General features: G+C 34.7%; 1 protein-coding gene across 4 annotated transcripts in view; it reads left to right on the top strand.

Annotated features, from left to right (window-relative positions):
• The first annotated feature begins 944 nt into the window (after positions 1-944).
• Positions 945-19,493, top strand: part of Vps50 (vacuolar protein sorting 50) — a 105,706-nt gene continuing 87,157 nt past the window's right edge. For 2 of the 4 annotated variants that reach the window (XM_089088262.1, XM_089088235.1), the window contains exons 1-4: positions 945-1,016; positions 6,207-6,352; positions 9,743-9,934; positions 16,922-17,058. In XM_089088262.1, coding sequence (XP_088944388.1) covers positions 6,296-6,352; positions 9,743-9,934; positions 16,922-17,058 — 386 coding nt within the window. In that variant the 5' untranslated portion in view covers positions 945-1,016; positions 6,207-6,295. Of the gene's footprint in view, positions 1,039-1,086; positions 1,104-6,206; positions 6,353-9,742; positions 9,935-16,921; positions 17,059-19,493 lie in introns of those variants that run through there. The other 2 variants (XM_089088244.1, XM_089088253.1) reach the window with 2 other exon arrangements.

Here is a 19,493-nt window from a genome sequence, read left to right as displayed (position 1 = left end):
CATGCTTGAAGTTGTTAACTAATATTTTTAAGTACTAAACTAAAATTTATCTGATAAACTTTGCGTTCAGTGCTCGTTACATTTACTTTTTTGATCCCTGTCTTTCTGCTGACCTGCACTGATCTGATTGAGTAATTTCTTTTGCAGTACTTCATATAACACTAGTATGGGCCTAAAGGTATTATATTAAAATGACTCTATCCTGTACTTTCACTTATGAAATTTACAAGAAAATTCTATTGTTCTTACTAAGAAAGCTTCAAAGGTACCCTATTCACAATGAAACTCACTCTTTGCCTATTCATCTTCCGGCCTCCTAGCTGAAAAATAAAATTAGATATCAGCTAATTTCTTACTCCCTAAAAATGTGGTTCAATACCGCTTTCTAGGTCTATAATGAAAGAAAGGTTGAGGTGGTTAGGGCATGTTGTGCGGATGAAGGATGACAGAGTGCCGAATGTTGTCCTTTTTAATTAGTCGTGTAGGGTTAACCGGAAGAATGATTGTTCTTATCTTTGGCGGGAGAACGCAATGAGGAAAATTCTTGCGGAGAAGGAAATTTCTAGGTTTGGTATAAAAAGAGAGGCTTCAGATAGAGTGGGATGGATAAAGATTGTACGTGGTCACGTTAACCTCAGGCGGCTTGGTGCTGCGATGAGTTGTTAGTTGTAGTAACTTTCAGAGAAGAGTTGCTGGAACCCCCAAGGCTGTAATTGTATTTGGCCTTTGATGGACAGAACGGAAAAATAAATCAGACAACAGTAAAATATAATTACGTCTAGTGAGATGAAAAACAATCTTTTCGCATTTTGATTGAGTAATTCTTCGCTATGGCCCTAACAAAAACCGACCTAAATTCAGCAGTCAATACGATAGTGCCGGAAAACCTTGACATAGATGGCATTCCAAATGTAAAAAATTTAAATTAGTAAAGCATTATCAATATTGGAGTGACCAAAGAAGATCGTCTCAACAGAAGCTGGTTACTAGAGGAGACGTTAATAATCAACATTGGAGTGACTAGTTTATTAACAATAAGTTTAGGCCTATTAGAAACTTTATCCTACAGATGAAATTCCGTCACGGAAATTGTTGTTCTATGAGTAGGCCTAGGCCCTATTAATTTGTTTCTGAAATTGTTTTTCCTTTTCTGTTTTTTTGATGCAGATTAATCCTTTTTTTAACCTTGCAGCTTGATTAGGCCTAGTTTTCTGCCTCATCTGGCACCTGAATTTCAGATTTATGTTTGGAAATTTTCTGCTAATTGATAGTTCTCCACTTTTGTTTAAGTTTAATTAAATACACCTTTAGATTCCTTAAGGTAAGATCCCCAGTAGTTGTTCAGCTAATCTACTCTTCAACAGAAAAAATATGTAGGCCTAGGCTAATTATTTTTCAATTCATAATATTGACTTACAAATAAAGTAAACATACTGCTTGATGCCTTTTTTTGTGCTCTTTCCAAATATAATAATCATTTTGGTAAAATTGTACACTTTTGCTAATTTTGGCTATCTGGGTAAAGGGTTAGTTTAGGAAAATGAAACTTTCAGGGATGGGTCTACAGGCTAAAGTATATCCCTGGGAAGGTGTATCTACCCCCACTCTTTCTCTCTGTAGAAGGTACTGAAATTTGCTTACACAACAGGTATCTATTGAAATTTTGACCAAAGAACATTTCACCTTAATTTTCAGTTATCAGTTTCTTTTTCTCAGGCTTTAGTTTTGAAAATGCAATTCCTGTTATTTGAGTAAAATTTTTGAACCATATCAATGTTTTTTTTTTCAAAATTTAGGTAGCCTAATGTATTTGCATATCTTTAAAACCTCATAAATTGGCATTGAGTAAAGTTGTGAAGCTGAAAACAGTTGTGTTGTACTTCATTTAAGCCAAAGATCTATTTTGGAAGGTTTCACTTTTATAACACAGATTTTTAAAGGTCATCAAAATCAGGACCCTCTAGAGAGAGAAGGGGTGGAGGTAGGTACTCTACTTCAAAATACCTTCCCAGGACATACTTTAGCCTGTATACCTATCCCTGAAAGTTTCATTTTCCTAACCTAACCCCTTTCCAAGATAGCCAAAAAAAGCTAAAGTAGAATTTTACCATATTTTTTTTCTGCAAATGAATTTTACCCCTACCCCTATATATACCAGTTCAGGGTATATATTTGCACATTAGGGTGGGGAGGGAAGGGGGGTAAAATTTGTTTTTTATGCAAATGAGAGCCCAGTTTAAAGTTTTGAAATTTTTCAAGTGGATTAGAATCACAGATCACACTTTGAAATGGCTAAATGTTGACATTTACACTGTCAACAATGAACAAATCTTTGCTGGACAATTAAAACTGACAGAAAGTAGGCCATTCCAGATAGCATTTGGAGATGCTATTCCTGTGGCATATATGCAACACTTAGAAAAAAGAAAATTTCTGTGATCTAGGTCACAATATCACACTCCTTGTGATTAATCAATTTTGTTATACTAAATACTGTATACTTGAAACAATTTTATTAGCTTTATTAATTTTACTTTTTGATGTTTTTTATACATTTATACATTAAATGAAGTTGAGGAAAAACCAGGAGACAAGAATATACATGTCAATTACACCAGGTTCCACCCACAGATATTCCCCAAGTATTTCAACACATGTTGGAATGAGTCCTGACTTGCATCAAAAACAGGCAACTTTTTGTTGTGTTGGATTTGTAGGTGAAAATGCTCTCATTTTGGAAATCAGAGTTTTGTATTCTTTTCAGATGAAACTTCAAACTTCTCATAAAACAATTAGATTCCTAGAGGTTTTTCCTACATGCTGATACCCTTTCAAACCAGGAGTCTTTAAATTAGGACTTTAGGAATAGAAAAACTGGTTTTTTACAAAAACTGTCAAATCATTGGTATCTTTACCCTAGAACTCTTACTTACCTCTAATGCAAAACATGTTGATCTTAGTCAGATTATTATGTTTCCTCCATTGTTATCAACATTTGGAGCAACTCTCCAAATGGAGATATAAAAAGGATGAAGATTGTCCAGAGCCATTGCTGGCATCAAATCACTGCTTCAGTTTCTGTTTTTTTTATAGAGACAAGTAGCAAGCTGTTACAGTGGTGGATCCAGGGAGGGGGCGCGTGCCCCCTCCCCCTAGCATAGTCTAAAGTAGTGTAATTTACTTAATTAACTCAAGTTTGCGTTAATTAAACTTGTTCCTAATGCAAGTTTGCGTTAATTAAACTTGTTCCTAATGCAAGTTTATTGGATCAACCTATTTTGCCCCCCCCCCCAATTTTTTTTATCAGATCAGCCTATTTTGCCCCCCCCCACTCTCTTCCTAAAAAAAGATCCTGGATCCGCCCCTAGCTTGTCACCCAGCCAAGAAAGTAGACATGCAAGAAGAAAAAAGAGATAGATTTGTAGATTGTCAATTTAAGGATCTTCTTAATGGTTAAAGGTTTGTTTATTACACTTTATCCCAGGCCCCCTGATGGTCCTATATACAACCTTAGGATATGTAGGCAATAAAAAAAAACAAAACACCAAGACAGTGAATTTCTTAGTTTATAGGCCAATATGTAGCATATTTGTATTATTGAGATGATTGTGTTTCCTTCTATTATTAATCATAATTTTGATTCATTTAAAACAGTATTGTTTTATATTACAACTTTCAGTACAATCATTTAGTATTGGCAGATCCAGGGGGCCAGGGGAACCCCCTCAAGATTTTTCTGGTGCCCTCACTCCTTTTTTCTACTTATTTTTTAGAGTAAAAATGTCAATTTGGTCAATTATTAGTGCCCTTGTCACATTGGCCCCCTCCCAAGATTTGTTCATTGGCACCCTTGTCACATTGCCCCCCCTCCCTCCCAAAAATTGCTCTAGATCCACCCCTGAGTGACATTCACACTAAATTGGATGTCAAGTCTACATAGTGAAAGTGATTTCAGAATGGATCAATTAATAGAAAGAACAACAAACAAATGTCTTGAGGCCTCTATATATTTTTATCAGGGATGTGGGGGGGGGGGCAGTAGGATACATTGTCTAAATTAATAACCATTGTGTTGAAAAGGAGCATACAATAAGAAATCTAATAATACATTTTTCTTTTTTGCTAGTTTTGTATATAATGTAGGGCTACATAGCGGGGGATTGGGGGGGGGGGAGCTGGTATGAATTGTCAAAAATATTACTTTATCTATTAAAAAGAGCATAAAATTAGCAATCTTAAAATGTTTTGGTCCTTTTTTATACTAACGCATGTCTGCTTTTGGAGAGCCACTATTTTGAAACTTTATCTCATTTTGAAATAGCATAGTATTTGATATCTGTCAGATCTTAAATTCTTTTGTAATCAGAAAGGCTTAATGCTTTTTTACAGGTTGAAAACCCCACTAAAAAAATTTACAAAGCCTTAAAAGATGTAAGACAAACATGCCAACCTAGGTTCTATGTAAGATTTTCTAATAAAAAGAATGTTTAGTTTTATCAAGATCTCATTTGAGACAATACCTTAAAGACCTGCTCAGCTACTAGCTATACTACTGTTTTTGTCCAAACCTATTGTGTGTTTGTCTTACCATATCAGATTTTTAATTGTAACAAGAAGCAATCAGATGAGTTTCTTTTTTAGCAGGCTCCTTAGCAGCTTATGATGAAGCTTCCTGTTAAAATTACTTGATATCTTTTTTTCCTCTCTTCCTAAATATAACAATGGTTTCACTTGCAACTCATACTTAAACCCCTTAAATAGGCCTTAAAGTGATATATAATTCCTTATTTTCCAAATTTAAAATGGGTCAAAATAAGGGTTAAATAGATATTAAACAATTCTTGTCATATAATCAACAGGCATTGATTTATTACTGTCCAATTATTTTTTTTTTCTATTTTTACTTTGTTTAAATTTGAAATTTTTTACAATCTTGTATTTTTGATAGATCCTCCCTGGAGACTTAGTTCCTTTTGATTCTACCCTTTCTTCTGCCGTTCTACCCTCTCCTCTGATTCTACCTTGCTTCTCTCTTTTCAATTAATTCTCTATCTCTGTTTGATTCTACCCTGTCTTCTTTCTTTTTTCAGAATATGTCTCTATTGATCTCACTTTTCTAAAACTGGCTTGAGACAAATGGATTTCTTGAATCTTGTCCCTGAAACCTTTTGTTTTATCCTTAAAGTTCCCAACCAAGCATGCATTTTTGCCAAAATATTATTTTTAATTGTTTTTTTTTTCAGCAGATTAAATGATATTTTCCCTCAAAATCACCCTTGATCAAGTATCCAGCTTTGTAACCTAGAATGGTTTATTTTATTCTAAAAAAAATGCTTGTTTCAGTTTATGTAATTCAATAGGTAGGGTTTAATAATTTCTTAGACCACACTGCTTTTCCATTTACAAAAAATTAAGCAAGAAAAAACGGTCTTTAAATTTTATAAAGCAATGAATAAATACAATAAAATAAACACTTAATTAAACAAACACACTCTGAATATTTCGGCCCCTCGTCCGGGAGCCTTTCTCAACGGAAAAAAGTGAGAAAATGAAACAAAAAATGTTCTTTTTTAAAACTTAACTTACAACAAAATAAAACAAACTAAACATACGAACAGAAACAAAACACAAAAGAAAAGAAAGATAAACACCTAAATATGAATAAAAACTCACATATTTAATAATACTTCCATGCACTGGCTTATAAACAAAATCGAATGTTTATAATGTGTTGTTTAATCTGTGAGTTTTCATTCATATTTATTTGTTTCTATTTCTTTTCTTTTGTTTTTTCTTTCTCTTCGTATTTTTATTATGTGTTATATTGATTTTATTTAAGTTTTAAAAACTAAATTTTTTTTTTTAATTTTATCCTTTTTTTTCGTTCATAAACTATAACGGACTTGGGGCCGAAATTTTAGGAGTGTGTTTGTTTAATTAATTGTTTATTTTATTTTATTTATTAACTGCTTTATAAAAATTAAAACCCGTTTTTTCTTGCTTAATTTTTCATAATAGGTAGGCTGCAGTTATTTTTTATTTCAGTTATATTTGCACAATCTATTAAGGGTCTCAGTGGCTTTTGTAATGAAGACATATATTAGGCCTATATTTTGCTAGATAAAATTCCTCCTCCTCCCTGACCCCCTTGTTATTATTTCACTTATCAATAGCTGATGGGCTATAAGCACCAATTTTTTTTGTAGGACACCAATGTTAAATCCTTGAGTGGAGAGATCCAGCTGCTTAAAGAAGAAAAATTACACTGATTTAAGGATTCTTCAGCTGGAAGACTATGGATTTTAAACAAAAGATTTCAGATATTTTTCATCCGTCATTCCCTTCTTCTTTGGTATGGGAATTCAGAATTATTTTGATGTATAATTAATGTTTTCGCTTTGAAAATGCAGTTTGGAATTTATGTTAAGATTAAACAGTTTATTTAGGGGTGTAGCTTTTGATTACTGTTGGGCAGTTCTCAGTTACATTGATAGAAATCTGTTTACTAAGTAAACAAAAATAATTAGGTAACAAAAATGTCTTTTTTACAGCTGCATGTTTGCAATCCTGGAGCATATTCTTCAACAAAATTCAAAATTGGCAATTAAACTTGCAACTTTTGAACCTTGGGGGGGGGGAGGGTGTATTAATAGAATATCTTAGCTTTAAGCAGGGTAGCAGAAATGGTTTTTAATTAGCCTGATATGATCATTTATCTTTAATTGATAAAAACAAATTCAAAAACGTGGATTGTTTAAGTAAAAAGCTATGTTAAACCAAAACCAAGAAGAAATCAACTTGTACAATAATTTAAACATAAAGTAAGCAGAAATTACTATCAATGAATAAATGAAACCCAAAATGAACATGAAATACTATGGATACTACTACTACTACTAGCAACTCACCACAGCGCCAAGCAGCCTGAGGCCAACACAGCTATGCACGCTCCTCCTCCAGCCCAATCTATTCAAAGCCTCCCTCTTTACACCCTCCCAGGAATTTTCCATTGCCTTTAAATCTTTCTTTATGACATTCTTCCACCTGAACTGTGGACAACGTTCCTTCTGGTTAGCCCTAGACCATTGGCCAAAAAGGACTATCTTGGGCAATCTGTCATCCCTCATCTTCAGAACGTGCCCCAGCCACCTCAACCTTTCTTTAATTGTAGCCCTAGAAAGCAGGATTAAACCACGCTTTTCATATGGCATACTGCTTGAAATGTGGTCAGTCATCTGGGTATCCAGAACAATCTGTTGGCAATTTCTCTAGAAAACATCCAGAAAACATTTAGCATCTCTTAATCCACTTTTTGCAGCACCCATGCTTCAGAGCCATATTTAACCACAGTCATCACTGTAGCTTCAAATATTCTAATCTTGATTTGTAGACCTATCTTTCTATTTTTCCAAACTTTTTTTTAACTGTGAAAAAAACAGCCTGAGCATTGGCTATTCTACTTTTAACATCTTCACTGCTCCCACCGTCTTTACTAATAACACTGCCAAGGTAAGTGAAGCTGTCCACCTGATCAATCTTATAGTTACCTAACGTCACCTTTTCATCTTCACTTATTTTTAGCATTAATGACTTAGTCTTCTTAACATTTATTTTCAACCTATTCTAGCACCCTGAATTTGCAAAACCTCTAAAAGTTCATTCATTTTTGCTCACACTTTGATCTGGGATGGTTAAATCATCAGCATAATCTAAGTCCAGGAGAGTTTTTCCTTTCCATTTGATTCTGTAGTCTCCCATTGCCTTTCCTGTGCTTCTTATGACAAAATCCATCAAAATGATCCACATGAAAGGGGATAGAACACAACCCTGCTTAACTCCTGATTTAATACAAAACCATTAGAACTGTAATGAAACCATAGTGAAAGAAAGGTTGAGAAGGTTAGGGCACGTTGTGCAGATGAAGGATGACAGATTGCCAAAGATTATCCTTTTCGACCAACTGTCTAGGGCTAAACGGAAAACAGGTCCTCCGCATATGGGGTGGGAGGACATCATTAAAGATAGATTTAAAGGAAATGAGAACTTCGTGGGAGGGTGTAAAGAGGAAGGCTTGGAAAAGAATGGGATGGAAGAGGACCGTCCGTAGCTGTGTTGGCCTCGGGCGGCTTGGTGCTGCGGTGAGTTGTTAGTAGTAGTAGTAGTAGTATGTCTTATTTTATTTTTGAGTATAACCCTTTCTAAAGCTGCTTGTTTGGTTTAGAGTTTGCAGTCAAATTTGGTTTGCAGTCAACTTATTTTAAAAATGAGTTGTACAAGTGCTCTGAGATACTCGAGACGATACCTTTATGCACTAAAAATTGCATTTTGCAAAACTGTTTTGGTGAAAATCTTCTAAATAGCTTAAGTGGTGTACAACCAAGTGCATTGACCCTCCAAAAATGGAAGAGAATATATTAGATTTTTTCCTGATAAATTGTCTAGGGATTGTTTTAGGGTACCCATCTGAGTGATCGTGCTTTAAACAGTAAGCTATACCAAAAATGAGGCTCAATCCTACTTTCTAGTGCTATAATGAGAAAAAGGTTGAGATAGCTAGGGCACATTCTCAAGACAAAGTATGAAAGATTGCCAAACATTGTCCTTGTCAGTTCACCATCTAGGGCCAAGTGAAAAGCAGGCCGTCCCCAAACGGGGTGGGAGAAGGCTGTAAGAAAAGATTTAAGCGAAATTGGAACTCTTCGGGAGGGTGTAAAGGGGGAGGCATTGAATAGAAAGGGATGGAGGAAGATCGTCAGTAGCTATGTTAGCATCAGGTGGCTTGGTGCTGCAGTGAGGTGTTAGTAATAGTAGGAGCAGTTGAAAATTCCTGGGATTTTATTGGTCATTGTTATTGCAACTTGTTGGCTCAATTATCGTCATGCAATGCTGATCTCATATGCTAAATTACCTCTGGAAAAATCAAGTCAATTTGCTCTAGTTCAAAATCAAACTGTATTGTTGATTTTAAACTTAAACCTCTTAAAACTAATTATTTTAAATTATTTTTAAGTTTAAACTTAAAGCTTAAACCTCTGGAAAAGCCAAGTCAGTTTGCTCTAGTTCAAAATCAAACTTAATTATTGATTTTAAACTTAAACCTCTTAAAACTAATTATTTAAAATTATTTTTAATTTTAAAACCTAAGGCTCAAACCTCTGGAAACGCCAAGTCAGTTTTCTCTAGTTTAAAATAAAACTAAATTGTTGATTTAAAACTTAAACCTCTTAAAGCTAATTATTTAAATTATTTTTAATTTTAAAACTTAAAGCTTAAACGTCTGGAAAAGCCAAGTCAGTTTTCTCTAGTTTAAAATAAAACTAAATTGTTGGTTTAAAACTTAACCTCTTAAAGCTAATTATTTAAAATTATTTTTAATTTTAAAACTTAAAGCTTAAATCTCTGGAAAAGCCAAGTCAGTTTTCTCTAGTTTAAAATCGAATTTTATTGTTGATCTAAAACTTAAACCTCTTAAAGCTAATTATTTTATATTATTTTTCATTTTAAAACTTAAAGCTTAAACCTCTGGAAAAACCAAGTTAGTTTGCTCTAGTTTAAAATAAAACTTAATTGTTGATTTTAAACTTAAACCTCTTAAAGCTAATTATTTTAAATTCTTTTTAATTTTCTAACTTAAAGCTTAAACCTCTGGAAAAACCAAGTTAGTATGCTCTAGTTTAAAATAAAACTTAACTGTTAATTTTGCTTACTTGTATCAGTAACGAACTTCTTTTTCCTAATTTAGAATGCCCAAAGAAACGAGGAAAGAATCCCTTCAGAGTTGTCGAAAATGCTGAGTGACAATGTGATTTTTCGGACTGAGAATGCAAAGAGAAATTGTGTTTCGTCTTATTCAATGACAAATGATGACGTTCTTCTGTCAATTGATGAGCGTTTTTATGATGAATCATTTAATGCTTCCTTACATGAACTGAAGGTAAATTTGGCTTACACACTAGGGCTGCCGGTGTACCCTCTTGGGCTGCTGACTTTGGATGGGAATCATCTGGCTCTTGATTTCCAGGGGTAATCACGTGAATAATACTCCAAAGAGCATGGACATTGACATTGGCGCCCATAAGCTGAATTTTATGGGGGGGGGGGGGGGGGGCTTAGCGGGTCTAAGCGGCACTTCCAGTGCTGTATAATAGAAATTTCAAAACAAAAATATAAAATATAAGGCAGCATCATTCAGCCAGGGGGGGTGGGCTGGAGCCTCCTCTGCCATCCCCCCATATGGGTGCCCATGGACACTGACTAGAGAAAAATTTTTTAAGCTCAAACAATTGTTTAATAGGCATTAAGAAGTGTCAGTGCTACTGCCTGTACCACCTTTCTCTGTAAAATTACAATAATTCGAAACAAACTCAACTGAAATTGGTTCAGTTTGGATTCCCATTTAAGGTCTAAGTTTATACGGAGGCAATTTGAAACTATCTGAAATTCAGCAGTTTGTTTTTTTCTTCCAAACTGTTTCTTGTTGATAATAAAACAGTTAGACTAGGTTAGTGTGTCGGATATGAGTAGTTTTAAAATGTATTTTTGTACATACTATAGCCTTTTGGTGAAATTGGGTCTTTTTTGTAATCCAATTTAAAGGTAAAATAAAAATATAAATGGAAAGTAAAAACAACTTAGTCTGTATTTAGGTTTGTAAGATTGAAACTATTTTTTACGAGTTAACTTATATGTTTTTTTTTTGAACAAATTTAAGGCCTTTCATATCAGTTTTCGAATCTACTGGTATGTATTTACTCAGGGGGAAAGGGGGTGGATAAATACATAAAGTCTCCCATACTATTGTATGTGCATTTACCTGTAATAAACAGACCCATGCTACAAATATATAATAAAATATGTCTATTCATTTTAACAGCTTAAAGCTAACATGAGTAGATTAAGATACCAAAAAATCGGTGTAGCGAATGTTACATCAAAGTCAACCAATAGTAAATTTTGATATACAAAATCTAGTAAGAACTCCCTGATTCATGTTAGAATAACCTAAGGTACTGAATTTTAGGCTAATCAAGTAGAACCTTTGGCTCTGATCTCTGATCTTTGAAAGATAAGACGCAGAACTAGCTAGAAAAGACTAACATCTGTTGTTAATTTAATTATAAATTGCAAATTTATTATAAATTTAATTTATTGCAAGATAAACAGATAGATAGATAGATTTATTTACACAAAAGCACTATTGGGCCAGGGTGAAACACAACAAACAAGGCAAAAATAGATCATCAAAACGGAAACCGGCAAATTCTAGAATTGATTATTCCAAGAAAATGTCCACGATGCCTCATATCTACCCGGAAGAACCTTTCAATATTTTTTTTTTTTTTATCTAATTAACACCTGCTTTTCAAAATATCCAAAATTTAAATGGGACTTAATCCCATTTTTGGACAAAGGTCTTTGCACCAGTTTTCCTTAACTCTACATCTAGCCCCCGGAACGGCGAGGCGGCCTTCTCAATTTGCCAAACCTGAACTTCCTGAGACTGTAGCCTGGTAGCAACTAACCTAGATACTGTTTTATTTATGTAAACAATCAAATCAGAAAATTTATCATCGACAAAATTTTCATTTGTAGACTTGTGTTTATTCTTACGAGGACAGGTAATAGCAAAACAACCGACTGTCTAATCCATGCGGAATATTTTTGATTTGTGTGACGACAACCGAGGTATAAATGCCTTGTTTGTGACTCCTGTCTATTGTGGAAATCAAATACTATAAACTATTTTTTTTTTTTGTATTTGGCTTTTTAAATTAATCTATTTATTCAAATATCATTTCAGTTTGTGTAAGAAAAGTGCAAATGTAAGTTTAACAATATTAACGTAGACTTGTCGAGGGTTTGGAAAATAAGAATTTGGCTTTTAAGTTTTTTTTTCTAATTCCCTCTAAAAACATCTTCATCAACCAAATTTTTTGCCACTGAAATTTGTCACCATCAGTTTTTGTTGAATCCCTTGTACGGTTGAATATATCCAATAGAACCGTGTTTTCAGGCTCATCGGGTTTTCCTCGTCTAGTTTCAAATTTCTAGTTTTTCGTCTAGTTTAAGCGAGTTCGAAGTTTCAACCCTGTGTTTTCCTCGAGAACCCGCTTCGTGAAAACACTTGATGCACTAGACAAGAACAACCCGTGTTTGAACCCGCTGAGCCTGAAAACGCGGCTTAGGTGGTGTATAAATTAAGTTATAATAATCCTCGAGGTAATAGAAGCCCAGGGTTTCATCTGAGGCTGCAAGCAAATGTTTCAGTATATTATGCAAATAGTAGTACTTTGTCATAATAAATTTGGGTCAAAGATTTTGAAACATAGGAAAGAAATGCAAAAAAAAGCTTGGCCTATTTAGTTTGCGAAAACACTTTGTTTGTGAAACATGGCAAAGAAGCGCAATAAAAGAGGATTTGGCCTGGCTGCTGTGCATAAAGAGGGGCAAAAACCAAAGCAATTATAAAAAGAGATTGGAAGACCAATGCTTCCGAAACGTAAATAGCGACGAAGACCACTCTGCCTTTCCATCATAAACATCAACAACAAGAAGAACGATAGGGAATTCTTTTTGCAAGACAGTGGAATTCTTTATTTGAATGAATAATTCATTCAAATATATTTTTTCCACATTTGTGCAAATATGGAGTGCAGGTTGAACTTTGCTGAAGTAAGGTTCTGGGATGCTGAGGATGCTAAGGATGCTGGGACTGTTTTAAAAAAATTTCATTTTATTGTAATTTCCTCTTCTTTTATATATTTATGTTTTGCTGAGGACGGCCCTTGGACATAGGGTCGAAATATTCATTTAAATATAGAATTTTCACTATCTTGCGAAAAGAATTCTCTACTGTTCATCTTGTTGTTGATGTTTATGCTTCCGAAACATTTACTCGACTTGAATGAAACACCTCTTCAAGGAAGGACTCACTAGAACAGGGTTGCCAACTGCCAACGTCTCCAGCAAGCAAAATCAAGACCAAAAAACAGTGATTTTTGCTCAAAAAAAGTAAAGTCGAAAGATTTGTGAGCATGTAGCCTATCTCGCTGTTTTGATCATTCTTATGTCATTTAGAAATAATTGTAAGTTATCCTGCGTTTATTGAGCATATTGGCCTTAAATATTTAGTTAGTAGGGCTCTCTACTTAAGTGAGCGTCTAAGTCTTTTTATAGCTAAAACCTAATACTCTGCTATAAGTTTGCATGTGTTGATTTTGATCGCTTGAACCTGTAACTGAACTATAGTTGACTTTGTAAAATATTTGGATAAAGTTTTTTTTTCAATTTTTCTAATGCTTTATCAAGAAATATTAGCAGTCCAAGTAACTATTCATCAACTGTAGTTGACTTCACTGTAGTCAAGTGATCTACCATACCCTAGCAGCAAAAAAAAGAAAAAAAAAAGAACATAGTCTTTGTCGCACAAGTAAATTCTTCTTCATTCTCTACAGGGTTTTCACCTTTCCGTTTCTTGGAAAATTCTTTTGCAATTTTTATATGAAATGAGTAGTTTTCTGGATGTATTCCAAGAAAATGGATAGCTGCTTTTTCGGCGAATGTACTGCTTTAAGTACATTAAGTTTGAGTATATTAATGAACATGAATAAATTCGAATGAAACATGAATTTCGAGAAAGGAAATTTCAAATTATATGAACTAGAGAAAATAATCTTCCCGGCTAATTTATCCAAATTACAGAGAGGTGGAAAATTAAATTTGCTGCTGTATCAAAATAACATCAATAGCTTTAAAAAAAGTGCAATGATACAAGTGACATAACGTTGTATTTTGATGAATTTGCAATGCCGATCAAGGTGAAGTCGGATCCCATCAATAACTACGTAGGATTTTATAGATAATAATAAAGTTTATAAACCAAATTCTTTATTATATCTCCAAGGAACAGCTCCCAGCACATAAATAACACTAAATCACAATTTACTTCCAGTCCTTTTTCACACTACAAGGATTGACTTGCGCATAATTAGAACTTCAAGGGGATCTGAGTATTTTTCTTGCCGCAAAAAAGTTTTATTTTGTGCCAAACATTCCAGTATTGTATATGCTACCTTTTATTTTCAAAAAATCTTTTTTATTTTCAAAATAAAAAATATTTTCAAAAGGTATTAGCATTTTCAAAAAATTTTAGAAGAATAAAAGGTTCTTTGACTGTCGAAAAACCTAAAGGATTGGGTTTGAAATACAAAAGGAATTTTTCGGGGGGGGGGGGGGCGGATACAAAGAAAAACTTAAAAATACATAAAAACATACAAGGATGTACAGGCAGAAGCTCAACCTTGTAGTAAGACACTTACACAAGAATTGGTTTTGGAAGAGTCCAAATTATAAACAGGGACAAATTGTTAAGAAAGAGCAAAAGTAATAGGCAAATTTGATCAAAAACTATAAGAAACCACAGGAAATATCTCGTGACTTTAAAAGAGAAAGAACGGGTCTGAAGGGGTCAGGCTCCCACCGTGCGTATATGACTGCTTATATTTATGATGAGTAGTGAATTTTCTTTAAGGAAATAGAAACAAAACGGTTTTATCATCCACTTGTATCAAATAGCACAGAAAAATCTCTTTAGCTGCCATGATAAATTAAGTTCTGCTTCCGAAAAATGTAGGATAACACTTCCGTGTAGTTCCCCCGCCACGTGATTAATATGTCTAAAATTAGACCTACTCCGATTCACTATTTCCGTGGTAGTTTCCGCGTAGTAAGAATACTTCTACTTACTTGTACTTGTAGCAGGACTCAACCATCTCAGCTCTCCCTGGCGTCCAGTAGCTTCATCATCGTAGTATGCCAAAATTCTGGGTCGTTCGCGAGTGGCTCCATCAATTTGAGCCAGAACCCGTCTTCCCATCTTCGTCCATACTTCTTGAAGCCACCAATTAGGTCTAGGTCAGCCTTGATGCAGGCGAGCCTTATTTTCTTCTGTCCCCGATGTCGCTTTTTCCATCCTAGAAAAGGTTTACATCTGAGGGCTTTATTGACGAAGGTATGTTGTGGGTAGCGAAGTGTATGGCCGAACTATCGAACTCTTCTCTGTTTAATTGTATTGGACAAATCAAAATGCTGGTGGCAGATTTTGCGGAGTTTATCATTGCATCAAACATTGGCCTTTTTCTGGTCCCAAAGAGAGTGATTTAGCTGGGTGAAGACTCCAGTTGTGGAAGCAATTCTTGACTGAATTTCTGATGTGCATCCTCCTATTGGGTCTACCAGCGACCCTAGGTACTTATTTAGGTATCTCGACTATGGGCGACTGTTCTAGTAAAATTGGGGGTCTTGAGATGATATACCAGACACCATGACTTTTGTCTTCGAAGAGCTTATTTTCAGGCCGACCAGAGAGGATTCTTCAGCTACCCTCGAAAGCATGAATTGGGCATCTGAACGAGATTATGCTAATAAGAAAATATCCTAGTCCAAATATCGGCGTAGTCCAGATTGGTGATCACGAATTTGGGACTTACTTCAACGCCCGAAAAGGTCGTCATTGCTCTGATCATAATCCAATCGGTTACGAAATCAAACAAGACGGGAGACAATATACATCCCTGTCGTACACCAAAATCAATTCGGAACATCGAGGAGAGCTCCCCACCGATCTGAATTTGGGCTCACGTATGCCGGTAATTTGCTTAGATAAGTCTGACAATTTTTCCTGGCACTCCATCCTCTGTCATGGCCTTCCATATTCCATCCCTTAGAAGAAAATCAAAAGCTGTAATAAAATCTATGAATAGAGAAACTGTCGGTTTCTAGTGTTTTACCCTCTGTTCAAGGGTTGCTTTTAAGACGAATAGTTGGTCGTTGTTCCCATGCCTTGGCGGAATCCCGCTTGATTAGGCCTTGTCTTCACGTTGCGCTGGATATGAAAACGATTATCTAGCACTATGGTAAATATTTTGACAGCAATGCAGATGAGAGGGATCCCGCGGTAATTTCTGCATTTTGTCTTTTGCCTTTTTTTGAAGACCGGGAGGATGATAGAGTCTCCCCAATTTTTTGGAACCATCTCTTCTTCCCATTTACGACAGGTTAGTTTATGCATTCTGCTGTAGTATGGATAGCTGCCTCACAAATAAGGCCAAATGGAGGGTGCTGTTTTGATCTTTCTTGTCACACTATGTTTATCTTGATTTACTCCACACTGTGATTTAAAGACGCAGTTTCTATATAGCTAAGTAGGTTTCCAACTAGACATATAAGTAGGGAATAAAAGCCCAGTATTATAAAAAGAATGTTTGGGCTGCATCAGACAACTCACTCGCAAATTCTAAATGGTGAAATGGGCCCGTTTTATTTAAAGCTACGTGAGTCTATTTCAGTGCTTAGATTTTGGTTGAAGTTAATTAAGTTAAACGAAAACAGACTTTCTGAAACTGAATACGAAGAGATGTAAAAGAATTGTTTAAAAACTCTCTGACCATTTCAGATTGAATCATTGATAGTAAAAGTGGGAATGTCTTTTTTTATGGAAAGACGGTCTTGGTGCTCGTGATTTACCTACAGATTTAGAAAGTCAGGCAGAATTTATTTGAGAGGGTCGAGAAATCTGGTTTTGGCAATCCTACAAAACTGAAATACTGTAACATGGATAAATCTAGTTTAGAACAGAAGTTCAATTTTAATCTTATTTACCTGATAAGGCTTTATGTCGATGGATACATCTAAGAGTAAATTACTTAACAATTTAGACCAGATAAAAGGTATCTGATACTAAGAGTGTGGTTTCTTAAGGGCAATAGGCATATCCCCTCAGTAAAGAGGAGGTCCAAAGAAGATTTGGAACAAATTCAGGTTGAAAAAAAAAATGTATTCCAATTTAGAGAATTTACTTATTATTCCTTGGTGCAAGGGTTTTATCTTAATATAAAATATTCTTATTGACATTTTCTTGTAGGAGCTTGGGGACATTCGATTAAAGGAGTTGATTCAAGTAGAAAAGCAGAAATTATTGAACCAGCTGACTGTTATATCAAAGAGGGTATTTTCAGTTGTACTAGAAAGACAAGCGGACTACAACAAGGAATTTAATAGGTAATATCAACTTTTGTTTTTATTAATTAAAAAAAAACTTTCCGAAAAATAAGTTTTTCAAAGAAAAGTAAAGGCAATTTTAAACTTAAGCTCAACAGAGACAAATACCTGTTATAATTCAAACTCAACACGACCAGAAATTACTATTAAAAAATAAATGAAACCCAAAACGAACAGAAATTAAATAAACAATCATAGCAAAAAACATACAATAAGTAACAATATAAATGAATAAGTAGATCTTAAAGCGAGTAATGCTTTGATTGAATATTAAAATCAAACTTATAACGAAAAAAAATATTTTGCTTTTGAAGTATAAATGAAACTTAAAACGAACAGAAATTAAATAAACAATAATTGCAAACGAACATAGAATAGATATTAATGTAAATTAATAAATAAATCTTAAAACGAGTGAAACTTAAATTGAATATGCAAATCAAGCTTGAAAAGAACAAAAATCACTACAAGCAAGAGTTTGGGTATCACCTCCTTCTCTCATTGTGAAAGTGGAAAACCTACTGCGTAATTGGCGCTTTACTGAAAACCAATTTTATGACAAATATTTTCTTTTGTACTTAATGTTGAAAATAAACATTAAGATTATAGTAAAATTTTGAACTGATGAGCTTAAGGCAATTAATATCAATATACATCAAATATTCAGTTTAATTTATTAGCTCTTTCTAAAGTTGTTCTAGACAAACATAGTTTCACTACAAACAAGAGTTTGGATACTGCCCCCTTCCTTAACTGTAAATAAAAACCAAAAGCCTACTGCGTCATAGCGCTTAACTGAAAACGAATTATATTACAAATATTTCCTTTTTCAGTTCTTACAGAATTGAAAATACTAATAAAATTACTGGGAAATAAATTCTTGAACTGATGGATGTTTCAACAATTAATATCATTATGCATCAAATATTCAATTTGATCTTGTTTATACTTTCCAAGACTGTTCAAGACGCATATAGTTTTCAGTAAAGCGCCAATGACACAATTGTTTTTTTTTTGTATAGAGAAATCACTTTATTAAATAAATATTTACGATTTTCCAGAAGCCTGGTCATCCAGGCTTGTCACGCACTATTTCCTTTCAACTTAATATCCTCACATCTTTTAAACAAAAAAGACGACACACCTCTTTCTCACTCAATTCTCCGACGGGTACCATTAATATTCAGTTTTATCTGACCTTTGAATTATTTTTAACAAAATGGCTATCATAAATTTTTTATCTGATGCATTTGGGAGAAAAGGGGTGTAGGGGGGGATAGTTGCCCTCTGATCTCTTTTGACTCTTAAAAACTGAACTATAACTTTCAATTTCCAATCAAATGAGCCATCTCTGAAGTTTTTACAAACATCCCTTTTATAAGAACCATATACGCCCCCAGGACAGCACTTACAGCGCCTACCCCCGGGCCCTGGGGGTTGTGTTGATACCAGAGTTTTTGTTGGCTAATTTTTAACAATTTTCAAAAAACTGGCTATTTCAAAATTTCTAGCGGATGGGTTTGGGAAAAAAAGGAGTGGGGGGGGGGCTAGTTGCCCTTAAATCTCTCGACTCTTAAAAAGTGAACTAGAACTTTCAATTTCCATTCAAATGAGCCCTCTATGAAGTTTATACGAGCATCCCTTTCATAAGAAACATACATACCTTAGAACGCCTTACTTAGAAGTAAGGCATAACTTAAGTCGCCTTGCTCCGGGCCCTGGGGGGCTGTATTGACACCGGAATTTTTCTTATCCGACTTTTGAACTTTTTTTTAACAAAACGTCTATCTCAAAATGTCTATCTCAGATGGGTTTGGAAAAAGAAGGCGTGGAGGGGCTATTTGCCCTTGGATCTCTTTTGACTATTAAAAAGCAAGCTCAAACTTTTGAATTTCCAATCAAGTGGGCCCTCTCTGAAGTTTGTACGAGCATCCCTTTCATAAGAACCACACATGCCCCAGGGCATAACTTACAACGCCTGCCCCCAGGCCCTGGGGGGTTGTGTCGACACCTGAGTTTTGTTATGTGACTTTTGAACACTTTTATACTTTATGGCTATCTCAAAATTTTTATCGGATGCTTTTGGTAAAAAAGGATGGGGGGGGGGGGCTTTTTGCCCCCCAATCTCTTTTTAATCTCAAAAACTGAACTAGAACTTTCAATTTCCAATCAAATGAGCCCTCTCTGAAGTTTTTATGAGTATTCCTTCCATAAGAACTATATATACCCACAGGACACAACTAATAATGCCTGCCCTTGCGCCCTTGGGGGCTGTATCGACCCCAGAGTTTTTGTTATATGGTCTTTGGACTATTTTTAAAAAATGGCTATCTCAAAGTTCTTATCAGATGGGTTTGAGAAAAAAGGGCGGGGAGGGGGGGGGGGGCTAGGTGCCCTCCAATATCTTTTGACACTTAAAAAGACTTTGAACTATT

Source organism: Artemia sp. Qi Xiang Cuo, chromosome 1 (assembly GCF_049724085.1).
Source record: "Artemia sp. Qi Xiang Cuo chromosome 1, ASM4972408v1, whole genome shotgun sequence".
NCBI classification, from domain to species: domain Eukaryota; kingdom Metazoa; phylum Arthropoda; class Branchiopoda; order Anostraca; family Artemiidae; genus Artemia; species Artemia sp. Qi Xiang Cuo.
The sequence above is the reverse complement of the archived record's forward strand: the minus strand, read 5'-3'. Positions and strand labels throughout refer to the sequence as shown.